Source organism: Beta vulgaris, chromosome 6 (assembly GCF_026745355.1).
Source record: "Beta vulgaris subsp. vulgaris cultivar EL10 chromosome 6, EL10.2, whole genome shotgun sequence".
Taxonomy (NCBI): domain Eukaryota; kingdom Viridiplantae; phylum Streptophyta; class Magnoliopsida; order Caryophyllales; family Amaranthaceae; genus Beta; species Beta vulgaris.
Window position 1 is genome coordinate 12094663 of NC_079207.1, and position 16334 is coordinate 12110996.

At 34.2% G+C, this 16334-nt stretch overlaps 1 protein-coding gene across 4 annotated transcripts; it reads right to left on the minus strand.

The window, feature by feature from the left end:
• Nucleotides 1–5383: 5383 nt before the first annotated feature.
• LOC104895746 (hypothetical protein) lies at nt 5384–16123 on the minus strand. Of its 4 annotated transcripts, XM_057395626.1 has the most exons (12): nt 15845–16123; nt 10233–10330; nt 9519–9720; nt 8968–9047; nt 8574–8698; nt 8342–8466; nt 7857–8039; nt 7658–7756; nt 6772–6872; nt 6634–6686; nt 6369–6554; nt 5384–6046 (listed from the first exon to the last, which is right to left on the minus strand). In XM_057395626.1, exons 3-12 carry the CDS (start codon nt 9651–9653, stop codon nt 5922–5924), a joined length of 1212 nt encoding a protein of 403 aa, XP_057251609.1. In that variant the 5' UTR covers nt 9654–9720; nt 10233–10330; nt 15845–16123; the 3' UTR covers nt 5384–5921. The 4 variants fall into 4 exon arrangements, with proteins under 4 accessions (XP_057251609.1, XP_057251608.1, XP_057251610.1 ...); XM_057395625.1 differs by lacking the exon at nt 10233–10330 and having other exon boundaries at nt 15845–16121; XM_057395627.1 differs by lacking the exons at nt 10233–10330; nt 15845–16123 and adding an exon at nt 9821–9842.
• Between the last annotated feature and the right edge of the window lie 211 nt (nt 16124–16334).

Here is a 16334-nt window from a genome sequence, read left to right on the forward strand (position 1 = left end):
CTCTTTCGGTGGCATATGTTTTGAGTACTCCAAAACCCGAGTTTGTGGAAGATGAAACTTTGGAGGCCTCAAGGAGAAGGAACAAGTGGGAGAATGACGATTATATATGTCGTGGTCACATTTTAAACGGTATGTCTGATACTTTATTTGATGTTTATCAATTTTATGAATCCGCTAAAATGCTTTGGGATGACCTTGAGTCAAAGTACATGGCCGAAGATGCATCTAGTAAGAAGTTCTTAGTTAGTAATTTCAATAACTTTAAGATGAATGAAACAAGGCCTGTGATGGAACAATTCCATGAAATTCAAAGGATTTTAGGAAGTTTTAAACAACACAATATTAGTATGGATGAAACTTTTATTGTATCTTCAATAATGACAAATTACCACCAAGTTGGAAGGATGTTAGAAATACTCTTAAACATAGGAAAGATGATATAAATGTGGAACAATTGGGTGCTCATCTTCGGATTGAAGAGGGCATTCGGGTTCAAGATGGACAAAAGGAGGTAAATCCTAATTCTTCTACCATTAACATGGTGGAGGATGGAAAGTTCAAAGACTCAAATCCTAAGAAGAGGGCTAATAATTTCACCAAAGGCAACAACTTTAAGAAGCCTAAGAATGGTGGAGGTGTTCAACAACGTGGTTGTTGGGAGTGTGGCAAGCCCGGACACTTCAAAAAGGATTGCTTCCTATGGAAGAGGAAAATGAACAAAAAGAATGAGCAAGGTGGAGGGAAAGGCGAGTCTAGCCAATCCCAAGCCAAACAAGGTACTTGTACACAACTTTCATGTAATTCAAGTTTGAATTATATGTGTATGATTTCTGAAATCTTTTGTGTACAGGATGATTGTTCATGGTATATCGATTCAGGAGCTTCAAGGCATGTGTGCAAGGAGCGGTCTTCATTCAAAACCTTCAAGGAGGTGGACAATGGAGAAGTTCTATACATGGGGAATGACTCTACAGCTCAAGTTCTCGGTGTAGGACAAGTAGAGTTGGTCTTTAGTTCCGGCAAATCTCTAGTGTTAAGAGATGTTGTATTTGCTCCGGAACTTAGGCGTAATCTAGTGTCAGGAGCTATCTTGAATCGAATAGGTTTTAAAATGGTTTTGAGTCGGACAAATTTATATTATCTAAGGTGGTTTGTTTGTTGGACTTGGTTATTTTGTAATGGTATGTTTAAACTCAGCATTTCAAATGCTTTAGTAACAATGTGTGTGTTATTAATGATAATTCTTCTCTTTGGCATTTAAGACTTGGTCATGTTAATTATAGAAAATTATATTCTATGGCTAAGGATGATTTAATTCCTGCTTTTGATCCAAGTATTGAGAATGTGTAGAACATGCATGCTTACCAAAATAACTAGGTGTTCTTTCCCTAATAATGTGGAAAGAGATACTAAATTGCTTGATTTGTACATAGTGATCTTTGTGATTTTCATAGTACACCTTCTTTAGGAAACAAAAATATATAGTAACATTTATTGATGATCATTCACGATTTTGTTATGTATATCTATTGTCTACTAAAGATGAAGCCCTAGAAAAATTTGAGATCTATAAAAATGAAGTAGAATTGCAACTAAGTGACAAGGTTAAACGGTTTAGAACCGATAGAGGTGGTGAATTTCATAATCCTAGTTATTTCCAAGCTTTAGGAATAATACATGAAACAACCGCGGCTTATACACCACAACAAAATGGTGTAGCGGAAAGAAAAATAGAACTTTACAAGAAATGGTAAATTCTATGTTATCCTACTCGGGTTTGAGTGATGGTTTTTGGGGTGAAGCGGTTTTAACCGCTTGTTACATCTTGAACCGTGTTCCTATGAAAAAGAACAAGGTTACCCCTTATGAATTATGGTACAAAAGAAAACCAAATCTAAGTTACATTAGAGTTTGGGGATGTAGGGCAATAGTGAAAGTGCCGGAACCTAAACGTAAAAAGTTAGGTGAAAGAGGAGTTGAATGCATCTTTATAGGATATGCTTCTCATAGCAAATCCTATAGGTTCTATGTTATAGAACAAAACGACTTTTGGTCGGTTCACACTATTGTGGAGTCAAGGGATGCAATTTTTGATGAAAATAGATATTCATCGGTTCCTAGACCAAAGGATTAACTCCAAGTACCGAAATTCAAAAATTGATCAAATAATGATCAAGAGTTAGATGAACAAATTCTAGATGAAAATGTTGCATCTACATCAACTCAACCAAGGAGAAGTAAACGGGTTAGGAAAGAGAAATCTTTTGGCCCGGATTTTCATGTATATTTGGTTGAAGGATCAAGAGATAGTGTTTTGACTAAATTTCCATATGTCTATAATGTGGAAGGGGATCCTTTAACTATGATGAGGCCATGCAATCTCAAGATGCTTCATTTTGGAAAGAAGCTATTGATGATGAAATGGACTCAATCATGGGGAATAACACATGGGTTTTAGCGGACCTACCTCCTAAATGTAAACCAATAGGGTGCAAATGGATTTTCAAGAAGAAAATGAAAATCGATGGAACTATTGACAAGTTCAAAGCCCGGTTAGTGGCACAAGGCTTTTCTCAAAAGCCGGGTATCGATTATTTCGATACATATGCACCTGTAGCTCGAATCTCCACTATAAGATTATTGATTGCCTTGCAGCAATTCATAATCTTGTGATCCATCAAATGGATGTCAAGACTGCGTTCTTGTATGGAGAATTAGATGAGGAGGTTTACATGAGACAACCGGTTGGATTTGTTGTCAAAGGTCAAGAACAAAAAGTTTGCAAACTAATTAGATCTTTGTATGGGCTAAAACAAGCACCTAAGCAATGGCATCAAAAATTTGATGAGGTAGTGTTGTCTAATGGATTCAAATTGAACAATTCAGAAAGTGTGTATATAGCAAATTTGATGACAATGGTCATGGTGTTATGATTTGCTTATATGTAGATGACATGCTAATTTTTGGAACTGATTTATCCCAAGTTGAATGGACTAAATCTTTTCTATCGTCTAAGTTCTCAATGAAAGATTTGGGGGAGGCGGATGTCATTCTAGGAATTAGAATTAAAAGAAGCAAAGGTAAATTGAGTTTGTCTCAATCTCACTACATGAAAAGGTTCTTAAGAAATTCGATGTTAGTGGTTGCTCTTTTGTGTCAACTCCAATGGACCCTAGTGAGAAATTACTACCTAATGTAGGTAGTGCTGTATCTCAACTTGAGTATTCAAGGGTGATTGGATGTTTGATGTATGCAATGACGAGTACTAGGCCGGATATCGCATTTGCGGTAGGCAAACTCAGTAGGTATACTAGTAATCCTAGTGTACAACATTGGCAAGCTATTCGTCGTGTGTTAAGGTATTTAGGAAAAACCAAGGACTATGGTTTATCCTACAGTGGATATCCTTCGGTTTTAGAAGGGTATTCGGATGCAAGTTGGATCTCTAAAAAGAGATCACTCTTCTACAAGTGGATGGGTATTTCTACTTGGGGGAGGTGCTATATCTTGGGCTTCCAAGAAACAAACTTGCATAGCGGATTCCTCCATGACTTCGGAATTCATTGCTTTATCTTCCGCAAGCAAAGAGGCGGAGTGGTTGAAGAATCTCATGATTGAGATTCCTTTGTTGCCAAAACCGATATCGCCATAGCGATTCATTGTGATAACGATGCTGCTTTGGCAAGAGCATATAGTCAAGTCTATAATGGTAAGTCAAGACATATTGGTGTGCGGCATAGCTACATCCAAGGACTTATCAAGGATAGTGTAATCACTGTTGACTATGTACGTACAACGTATAATCTAGCGGATTGTTTTACAAAGGCCTTGGCTAGAGATAATGTAAAGAGGATGGCAATCGGTTTAGGATTGGAGCCCCTCGAGAATCACGAATGAGGGAATCTTAACTTAACGCCCAATATGACGTTGGGTCTTAAGTTCAATAAGATTAATTTCTTCATTTAGATGATTGTAGAACTTTTATTCATCCTAATTTATAGTTCTATAACTGTGTTGTATAAGGAGGTTGTATAACTTAATAGGTCTCTTGTTTATGCTTTTCACAGTAGCATGTATTTTAGAGATCTACCTATGTAAGTGTGAAGTTTAGCCGCTTCAAGGAGCTATTGGGGCATAGCTTTGATACACTTATGAATAGATATGGACACAAGGCTTTATGTGTCGGTTTATAATGAGTTTAAGTAAATTTATCTTGTGTGTATAGTATCTTCGGGTTTCCATTATGTATTGAAATTGGTTCAATCGTTATCGACACCAATTGGATACGGATACTTGGAATGTGTACTTTACTATATGAAGTTCAAGTTTTATACACTTTCATTTATGCATAAGATTGATTTGTTATTGATGATGTTTATGCTAACTATTAATATACTCTAAATGGGGGAGGATTGTTGAATTTAGAGTATAAGTTAGTTTATTTCATGATATGTTGTTTCAAGTTACTGGCTATGGTGGTGTTGCTTGAAACAATATATGTTATATACTATGCTTTGTTATGTAATACGATGTTGTAACTTGGTTTGCTTGCAAGCTTTGGAAGTCAAGCATGTCGTAGCAAGTTCGCACAAGCAAGTAGCATGGCATGTAGCCTCGCACGTAGCCTCGCACGTCGCAGTCTATTACTCGCACAAGCAGTACTGGACTGGAGAGATTGACTGGTCGCGACTCGCGACCTACGTCGCACTTCGCGAGGCTGGGCGTTTGCAAGCAGAAGAAGACAGAAGGTGGTCGCGACTCGCGACCTGGGTCGCACCTCGCGACGGTGCCCAGTCGCGACTCGCGACGCTGCTTCGCGGCTCGCGGATGTCTACTGCGGTTTTGCAGTTTTGCGTGGCTTTGAGTATAATGACGGTTTGTCATTGAATAGTTTCAGTTTTTCAGAAACTATTGAGCATTAGTATAAATATGAGTCTCTCATATGATGAAGGATATTGAAAAGAAAAGAAACTCTCTCTTTTGCATAAGAATCAAAAAATTCATCATCTTACAAATTATTTCTTCCTTTCACTCATTTGACAAATCTCATAACGAGCGTGATATTTGTTGTTCTTCTTTGTATCTCGGAAGTGAATTCCTTGTAACCCGTGCTCAGTGTAGGGTAGGAATATTGCTTTTGGGAAAGTGTCCCAACACGCCTAGAAGATTCTAAGTTCATCAAGTAATCATCTTCTTCACCCTTTACCGATTTCTAACAATCCAAAAGCAATATAACATAATCTATAATGGTTTGACCATTTCAGATTTAAACTAATGAAGGAAATGGTTTTTGTCATATTATAAGTAATTGAATATAATTTTTCCTTTAGGGAATCGTGTGAGTTATCCTATGTTGTATCTTGTTGGAGTATTTAACATGATGTAAACAGAGTAATTATAGAGCTATTTCTCCTATAAAATATCTGATGAAATTACATATCAAAGTATCTACTTTATATGATGAAAATTAAAATGAAAAATTTACAACATTTGTTCCCCAAATTATGCACCATATATCAAAACACAAATGCCTAAATGCGGCCTTTTAATTTTACAATATTGCTATCTATGTCAATAATTCTTGACTACAACAAATCCTTTTGCTCTTCAAAAATACTGAATTAATACTATAAGGAATGATACAGGTGTGAGGGTAATAAGAATCATATGCCTTTGAGTCTGCTGGAGGAGAGATTGTTCTACAACAGTTCATAGGTAACCAACACATTTTTTGATCCAAAACTTGCACTGACTGAGAGCTGAAAGCGCGCGTTATCCCCAGAATCCACCACTAGGCACTAGATCGAGTTTCAGTTGCTGATAATCAGGGAAAATACCCATTTATTCCATAATTTGTACAGAATATCTCGAAATTTTTCCTGCTTGAAGAATTATCAAACATGGCCGAAGTAATTCTTTGTTCATGACAGGATCCACATAAATACAGTGGACCAGAAAGTAAGTGCAAGTGCTGCAAAAACATATGTCCATAGGAATATCACTGAGCACTCTTCTTGTCCCACATCAAAAAGTTGTGCCATGGTTCCTGCAACACCCATCCAAAAGCATAACAAAGTAAATTAATCAAGGAAAATTTGAAGTGTACAATCCCAGGTTTGGCCAATCTTATATAAATAATACTGCAGTAACTCATAAATACAACGCGTTACACCATCAGCCGATGGGGTGACCGTGACATGGGTTACTGACAAGCACAAATGAGGTTAATGCCAATGCATATACAGGTTCACTGAGAATCGTATGTGCTGTTATATATGAGCTTATTCAAAACGCTGAACCATTAGTCCAAACAAGACTGCTATGATTATGAAAAAGGGAATTTAGAACCTGAGGAGTTCATTACTGACCAATGCTCATGGCTGGAGGTAGTGTGAACTGAAGCATCAGCACAAAGTGATACAAAGGGTCTGGTGGGAGGAAACCAAAACTATCAGCAGCTTTTACTACTCCAATTCCGATTATTGGAAGTAGCAAGTATTTAACAAATAAGATCCCCAATATCATAGTGGTCTTTATTTTTGCTGATCGTAATCCTGTTCAAACCAAGCACTTAGTCAGCAATCTGTGCATATTCTACAACAAATTATATGATTAATCATCTGGAATAGTTACCTTGAATTAGGTTTCCACCTAGTATAAGGATGATACAAGGTAATAGTCCATTCCTGCAAAAGAGTTAATCAGGTATACCATAGTTCAGAAGCTGTTTTTCTAGTAGTTGCTTGGTTGCGAACATCACACAAAACATACCCTAGCAAGTTGATGCAGTCTTGAATCACTCGAAGCGGAGCATTGTCCCCTATGATGAGACCCTTTAACCAAGTAATAGATCCAAAGATGAGTCCAATAACCTGAAACGGAAGTGTAATTGTATAAGTTAGTTTAAAGATGCGTTGGGCAACAACTTTAAAAAAACCTTATAGAGATTCGACCAAGTTAAAATTCTACTAAAGGTGACAAATAGTGTTTGGTATAGTGGTGCTTTAAGGTAGCTTTTAGTGGTGGATGAAGTGTTTGAACAAGCTGAAAGCATCAGCGTTTGGCTAGAGACTGCTATTCGTCCTTTGGAGAAGCTTTTGACGTAAGTATAATATAGTTCTTTTGTGTTCTCTTACTAAAGAGGTTTAGTAATTATTCCAAATACTATTTTGACAACCAAACCTTTAGACAACTAATATCTAACAGTTCACCACTAGTACAACTACCAGTCTACGACCACTGCTCTTCAAACAAGACATAATTTAGATGCAGAAAGACGACAATAGAGAATGACACACTTACAACATCTAGGAGCATGTATGACTTTAGATGCATAGTTGAGTGTCACGAATATTATAAAATTATATCCTAGCTGCTATTGCAATGGTAGGAAATATCAGATGGCGCTATACAGACCTAGAATTGGCCTCAATCACAGACTAACTCAAGCCCTTCTAGCGTACTTAGTCCTTCACTCACAAGCACCAATCCTAAGCCTACTGTGAACTAAACATAGCTTAATTGTGGATTCCCATAGCATATTGGCTCAAATAATCCTTTTATGCTTGCTTTATCTATGATTCAAATGTTATAAATGTACTCCATTCAACATCTCGTACTCTGCAAAAGTTGCTATATAGAGAGAAAAGAGACTTACTGCAGCAATAGTGGGAGGTGCCATTAGTTCTTCGACAATCTGGCGTAGAAGCTCTACTATCTTCCGCCAAATGGGCACACTTTTTTTCTCATGAGATACCTAGAATTTTGTAAGCGCTATTGAGTGACAGAACAATATTTATGATGCCCATTATAAAAAATCTATATGCATACTACAGAAAAAAGACATAGGAACTTACAGGATGGTTTTCTGCATCATAACCTTGAATCTCCTCATCGAGAAGATGAGTTTTTGCGTTGGCTTCCAAGTCCTTGTTTGGATCCCTTGACGCCTCCTGCTCTGCTGCCTTTAGCGCCTTAAACTTCACGGATGAACTCCTTATCAAGTGAAAAGTGTATGTCCATATGTAAAATCCACCAAGCTGCAATAACAGTAGCATATAAATAATTACTGAAGATAATTTTACCTTAGTTCTTAAAGTCCTTGCTAGATATCTTGATAGCATGCTTTTGCTTAAGATTGTCAAGAAGAGGTAAACAGAAGTTAATACAACTTTGATGATGGTCAATTTCTTAAGGGTTCTTAGGCTCTATATGGTTGAACGGGAAACATTTTTCAATGATGATATTAGTGTATACAATACACACATTTATGCTCACAGTTCTTAACAATAAATACTGAATGTATGTAGTCACTGAAAATCAGAGTAATTTTTTTCTGTACCGCCATGGAGAAAGAGGCATAAGAGAGACCGATGGAAGAACAAGCAGCATGGTCATCACCGAATGGACTGCCATCTTCATGGCAGATGGCAGGGACTACAATCAGAACAAGGTTTCCCAAGTTTGCTGGGAGTATCAAAGGAGAAGGAAATATGTAAGCAAATCTGAAAAGTAAACATGCTAAAATTCACCAAGTTTAAAGATTCAGAGCTAGTCAAATAAAATGGAGTTACCTGCTGAGCAAGAGGCAATAACTAAACCTTCAAGGTGTAGCCCAGGTTTCAGCAATTTTACTGCAATCCATCCAAGGGCTCCTCCAATGATAAATGTTAACCCTACATTTATGGGCATAAACCACCTGCAGTTTGAGATTAACCATGCAGAGATGTAACTGTGAATTTGGGTTACATACTGAGCTCAAATATGTCAGCTTCAAAGAATTTGTGTTACTGTATTTGTATATTTTTTGCTATTCAAATTGTTAGCCAATAGTCATACTCGTATTTTTGACAGCCTTCGCGCCTCATATGGATGCGAAAGAAAAGAGAAGTGGCAAAAGAAAAACAAATCAAACACAGAAGAGTAATCTAAGAGATCCTGTAAGCATCAAAATTGAAAATAGCTAACCATGAAATGATGTCTTGCAACGTAACGGTCTTGGCAAGACTTGCAAACATGAGTGCTGGAGTGAAAACCACGTACACTATCTGCATTTCAAAATTACAACATTTGCGTTGTTTTTCTTTATTATCTTGATACATATTATTCCCCATAATTAAGCTACAGAGTAATCTATGCAATCATGGCAGAATCTTGGATTTTGTTGCAACAGTATAGTTTTTAAATTCAGCAATATAGTGTTACAAAAGTTCCCATGTATGTTGGCATGTTGCTATCTTAATTACCAACTTTTTCTATGACTATGGATCCGGATTTCCTCTAGAAATGTGCAATCACAATATGGGGAAAATAATCCCCTCGACGTAGAATTGTCATAATTCACGTCATAATTTACAACAATGTCGCAACCTTAATCCCATAAGAACGGAGTCAGCTGATTTATGTCGTAGTATAATGACAGGGGAAAATCCTCTCTTTAGGGGATGACCTTAGCATGAAACACAACAAAAAGGGAGATTCAAGAAAGTGATTTACACTAAAGAAAACTAACATGTTACCTTATTCAGTGATCTTCTAGCATCAGCAGTCAAAAGATTACAATACTCAGTTGCCATAAATGCCCCTAAACCACTAATTATTAGCACTTGCAAAATGGGCATTGATGCCACTTCGAACAGTGACAAGAAACCCATCTTTTCCTTCTTTCTTTAAGCTCTCCTGATCAAAAGCTTTATGTTTGCAAAATGAAGCAGCAAATTTCTGCAAGAAGTTCAGTAACTCAATCATAAACTTCACTATATTATTGCAAAAATTTGATTGTCAGTAACAAGAGTCAAGAACTACATGAACTCGAACATACTTTTTAAAGAAAACACTAACTACTATGTGTCCAGTCCGAACGAAGTTTGTCTTGAGCAATGGCGGGTGAGTTTGGATATGAAAAGATATAAGGAAGAAGCTCAAGATAAAGGAAACGAAAAAAAACTAAGAGTGATGTTGCACATGAATAGAAATTTCTAGGAACATGCCATCTAAGAGAGCATTTCTTAAGAGAACTAAATATAGATCAATAGATGGTCCCGTAAAAGAACTTTGGACAAGGACATACTATAAAGCATAAGCTGTCCAAGCCAATCTGGGCTATAGTACTACTTTGGAGGACTAGAGTATTCACATCAAGTGTATATATTTTGAAAAAGAACAACATATAACCTTTCCAATTATAGTAATAAATCACATGGGTATAAAAGTAGACAGAGGTCGATTCTCACCTTTACAAGAAGGATCCTTAATTTCTTCTCTTTCTCACATAAGAGGATTTTTCTTGCCTCAAAAAGTTACAATAATAATAGGTCACGTGTTATCCGAACTGTCCAAAATAAATGACCCTTTTGAGAATTAATTTGTGGAATTTTGAAGCTTTCTCGTATTATTCTTAGTGATGCCCATAACTCAGAATTTCAAAGAAATATAAAACTACTATTGAGATATAAATTCAATAAGTTTAACATTAAATAAAGAACGCATTTCAAAATAACTTAAAACTTATTCCCTCTGTTTTTTTTATCTTTCTTATTTAGAATCTTGACACTATTCATATTTAGATAGAATCTTCTCAATTTTTTTCAATTTATAAGAAAAAATAGAGTCATATAAGGTTTTATTTGATTCGTCTCAATTAATACATTATTAATATTCAATTATTATAATTTTTACTAATATATAGTAAGAGATATTTAAGTTCAAAGAGGTGCATTGGGAGATGTGTACAGAAAAGTGAGGATAATAAAAAAAAAACAAAGGGAGTACTTCTTAACTTCTTTAACTTTTTGGAGGCTTATGTTCTCTCTTATCTCCTTAAAGGGGCTTCCATCGGTTAGATTGTCTCTCCAACAAGGCTGTATTTTCCAGCGATATAAGCGGGAGATGTTCCACATTGCAAGATTTGTTTGACGATCGTAGTTTTTATGAAGGAAATTTTTGTTTGATTCAACTTATGTATTTGTTTGATTCGATTGCTTATGTAGATGTCGTATGACTTTTTATTAATGAATTAATTTTACTATTCAAAAAAAAAAAAATCTCCCCTATTACATAAGCTCAATTTTTTTCTCTCATAATTCTTGTTATTGTATCAAGAAAAATGTTAATTTTATTGTGATACGACGTAGGGATTTTGATATTTCTTTTATTCTCTAAAAATGACCTCAAACAACGATTGAAGGAACGGTAAACATGCGTGGTCCAATTATCTTCCTAATCTTTCTTCAAAACAAAATTATCTCCAGAATCCCTAATTTAGAATAATTTTGTTGAGAAAGATTGAAAAGTTGACCATATTTTATATTATTTGGAAAAATATAATCATGTCTAGTTATTGTCTAGTAGTATACTACGGTACTACCTCCGTTTTTTTGTCACATCATCTGTTTTTGTGGCACTATTCATCAATTAATTTTATTATACTATCTCGCATTATTATATAAGAAAAAAACATAATCAAGTGGGATCTTGTCAGATTCGTCTCAATACGAAGATTTCAAATATCAATTTTTACAATTTTTACAGGCCTTGTTTGGTTGTATATAGGAAGTCATACTTCCTAGAAAGTTATTTTTTCATGTATTTGAAATTCCTGGGAAGTGTAAAATTGTGTTTTGTTGATAATGGGAAGTAGAACTTCCTATAAGAAGTTCTACTTCCCTAGGGGGACCTAGGTAAGTAACTTCCTCCATTTTGGAGGAAGTAGAATTTCCTAGGAAGTGCAAATTCCCATGATTTTACCAACCAAACAACTTCATATACTTCTACTTCCTAGGAATTTGCACTTCCATGATTTGTTTTGTCAACCAAACAAGGCCTTATACGCAATAAAGATATATTAACGTTCAAATAAACGTCTCATCAAATGTGAAAAAATAATGCAACAAAAGAAACAGAGGTACTATGTGATTGTTTTTTTTTTTCAAATATAAGAATCTTTTTTACTTCTTTAAAACATATTTAAAAATATTAATGATCAAATTATGTACTTCCTCCGTTTCATTTTAAATACAACGAATGAATAATTTATATCTCACACATAATACTCCTTTGTTGCATTTAAAACGAAACGCAGGAAGTATCTTAAATACTCTACAAAATAAAGTATAATAAGCCCGGGGTCGGCTTGAAGATTTTGGGCCCCTGTTTTAATGTGAAGATTAGGCCCCCAAATTTGTAAAAAATAATGATTAAAGATCGGGGTATTAAAGTTGAAAATTTTAAAATTGATCATTAGGAAATTTTATTAAGGTTGGAAAGCGAGGGTGAATTCCTCAAATATAAAGTAAATTTGTTTAAAATAATATATTTTAGGCCCTTATAAATTTGGGATCATATGCTATTAGGCTCTTTGCACACCCTTATCTACTCCTAATAACTACAAATCACCTAAGCATTAGCTAGATACCATTATTATTTGCGACATAATTTTCATCGCCCAGCTAATCAAATCCCATCTTAATCACATCAAAGACAATTTTGTTTGTGCCTATTAGATCTTTGTTTTTTTGTTTTGGACAACAGTCATTAGATCCAAGACAAAAGATACAATATACGAAAGCAAGTTGTACTCTTCACTTGGTAAAATTCAGGTATCTTTCACCCTCAAGCAAGCTGCGATCCAAGTCATACAACACATAAGTACTAGCCTACCTGTACGCGATGCGTGTGTCGATTGTTTATGTCTGTTATTAATAAATTTCATCTAAATATAATTTTAGATGTGTGATTTATAATTATTTGTTGTACAAACTAATGTAAAGTGATTAGAAAGTGTAATGAACATTTAGATATAAGGTCTTATAGTCAATTTAAATTTGTATTTTTTTAAATTAAATAATTATTTTTCTAATTGTGTCAAGTTACTTTGTTAATGCTTATTTAGTTAAATTTATCATTAGAATTTTGATTCCATCTTTAAATTAGGAAAGGAGATATCGTAGAAGATTTGAATATTCAATTATATATTTGGCTAAGGACAAAAATGACTTATTAACGGAGACACTATAACTCCCCTTGGCTTATATAATCGAGATAAAAACTTTTTTCTAATGATTGATCTAATCTTACTTTTAGAATAATTACTGCAAAATATATTTTTATCAAACATTTGCTTTTGTATTTTGAATAATTATTAAGAGAATTTAAAAAGCTACCAATTGTCATCTAGTTACTGTATATAACAAGAAAATAATCTCTAATGACTAATAATAATTTATTATAATACATAGTATAGCCTAAAGGGCAGATTCAATAATTTGTCTTATATCGGAGGAAATGAACGAAAGAATCACTTCATCGTGGTCTTGTAAACGACACAAATTCTTACTTTTTTTATTTTTAACATAGGCCTATTTCATATGTTCTCCAAATTAAACGTCACAATTATTCCAATAGGTTTCCTTTTATTGTCAACTCATATCCTTAGTAGTTACTCCAGTATTTACTATTAGGTTAATTCTCTTTTAATATTAAGCTTACCGCTTATCATTGTCTAATTTTAATTTAAAAGTAGGCGGTCTCTTATAAGACAAATTCTAATTTATTTGGACACAGTTTTTATTCAATTTAATTACTTTTCTCCTACAATTTTATTTCGATTTAGCTTAACTCGTTTCAATTCAGTTCTAGTATATTAAAAAAACACGGCCTTGATGTTACGTTTACTTGTTAATTTACATCATCTACGTAACCTTATTGTGGACAAATGCTGATTAAGTCATGAAGTAGTTGAAAACCTATCCAAACTGGCGGCTATAAAGTAAAAAGAATGGTTACCCATCTCCAATCTACTAGTACTCGTCAATTTGGTGCTGTGGGGATCTTGTGCAGTTGTGCGATAAATGATGGTAAATGCATAATTAATAGTTGATCACTTTGATGTTCTATCATACATTCATACCGGTCAATGTCGATCATTCGAGATTTGATGCAAGTTTCACATGCATGTTTTATAAACGCTGAATTGCGATTCACGTTCTCTTTTATAAAACAAAGCAAAAATTATCAGCCAATGGCTCTGTTTGGCATTACTAGTTGAAAATAAACTGAAACTGATAAGTTAACTGAAACTGATAAGATAAAGCTGAAACTGATAAGGTGCTGAAACTGATAAGGTAACTGATTAGTTTAATTGTTTGGCATAATTAGTTGATTAAGTTAATAAATTATTTTAGCAAAATTAGTTATTGTCAAAATTTTGGAAAGATTTTTTAAAAATTTCAGTCACCTGATTGTGAAAAGGTAAATTTTTTAACTTATCATTTAAGTCATTTTAGCCACCTGAAATTTTATTTTAGGTGATCCCCAAACACTACTAATCATTTTAGCACCTAAAATATGTTAGCACCTTATCATTTAAGGTAGCTAAAATGCTTCCCCAAACAGAGCCAATATATGTGCACAATATTTTAAAAATAAGTCAGTCATTTAAATTTTTATCTAGTCAAATAAGTTATAACCGGTTTAACAAGTTAATTTTATTTTATTTTGCAAATTTTAGATTTGTTTCCTCTCTCCCTCCTTTTTTCTTCTCCTTTTCATGGATAGGACATCAATCATGGTTGCCACCTCTCTTCCCCTCCAGCAAAAAAAATCCATCCGCCAACGTCTTTCAACAATCTGCCGCTTAGATACCTCTCATTAATCTCCTTCTCTCACAAACTCACCACTTTACTATAGGAGAACAACACCAACTGTGCGCCACAATGCGGGCCCACACTAACACGGTGACAACGACCATAGCAACCCTAATCGACAACTTCGACATGATCATAAGGAGCCGAGTCGAGCAACCCCAAGCTCGGTTTTGGTTCGACTCATTAACACCCCTAGTTGGGACTTGGGATTATCCTTCATAAAAAAATCTAAAAAGGATGATAATGACGACTAACATGTAAAATTATTGAACTTGTATGTGGTCAAACTCTCCTTTTAATCTACAATAAAACTGAATCTACTCAAGAACAATTTGCCAAAAAAAACTTATAAAGGTTCAATTTTGCTAAAAAAACCTTGTAAAGCATTCTTAGCAAAAAGAAACGACAAACTAGAATTTCATTGCAAGAAGAAACCTATTCCCATTTTCCAGTGTGTTTTTACTTAATTCTGGTGATGAACCTTCTATCTTTCTTTAACCCTTATTTCCATTAACTGCAGCACCATTCCTATTCATCTCAAAAACCACACCGAAAAATAGAAATAAGTTTCATCATTCAAGAAAAATTCAATTTATGGTTTTTTTTAAAAAAAATGCTTTAAAAAGATTCTTCTTGTAAAATTGAACATTTAAAAGGTTTTTTTTTTACTAATTTTCCTATACTTAATCAATTAAATTGATTAAGATCAACTTATTTCAAAAAAAAAAAAGATCAACTGAAATCTTATACTTAAAACAATATATATATTCCCATAAAGATGGTAATAAATACTCCACCTAAAAAAACAGATAGCAAATACTTTGATCATAAATAGCTGTTCAAAAAATGATTGAAGTTGTTCTATATATTAGTATTGCGTATCTATACATTATCATGCCTTATTATGACATAACAAAAAGAAAAGATATGAGCGGTTGTTAAATCTACTCGTTCGCAAATAAATAAGTTTTCTCATGTTATAGCAATTTGTATCCAATAATCCACACGACCACACATCCTCATATCTTATCATTAATCAATAACATCATGTTGATCATCATTACTCAGAAAATAATATACTATATGAAAATGAAATAATGTAATCATTTTTCATATGATTAACGTGATGCATAAGTAAATTAACAAGCACAAGAACATAATTACGCAAAAAGATTGAATATTTAAGAAAGAATAAAACAAACCTGGCTATATTTGAAACTGGTAGGAGAAAATATGATTGATTCCTGTAAAATTATATTGTAGCTTAACCAAAGATGCAAAATAATGGAGGTACGAGACACCGAGAGAAAATTTTGTTGTTGAGTTGGCCAGTTGGGTATTTTAAGAGGTGGAGACAGACAAAATTTTGGAGAGACTTAAGACCGGGGAAAATGCAGTGCAGAGACACATATATATATATATATTTCAAAATAAATTGGGTTTTTTGTACGAGTTTTCAAATTTTTGGGAGTATGTATATGTATTAATAAGTTTCCAACAAATCATGCTGTGATAGGATGGCACGTTTCGTGGTACTTAGCAAATTAGAGTTCAAATCCAAGTTAAGAGATATATTTGGACTTTGCTTGCTTTGCTTTGCTGTGTGGTCCTATGATGTTTTTTTTTTTTTTTTTTTATGTGGTCAGAGGTCCAATCCTAGGTAGGTTAAGAGAAGAACTAAATTATGAACAG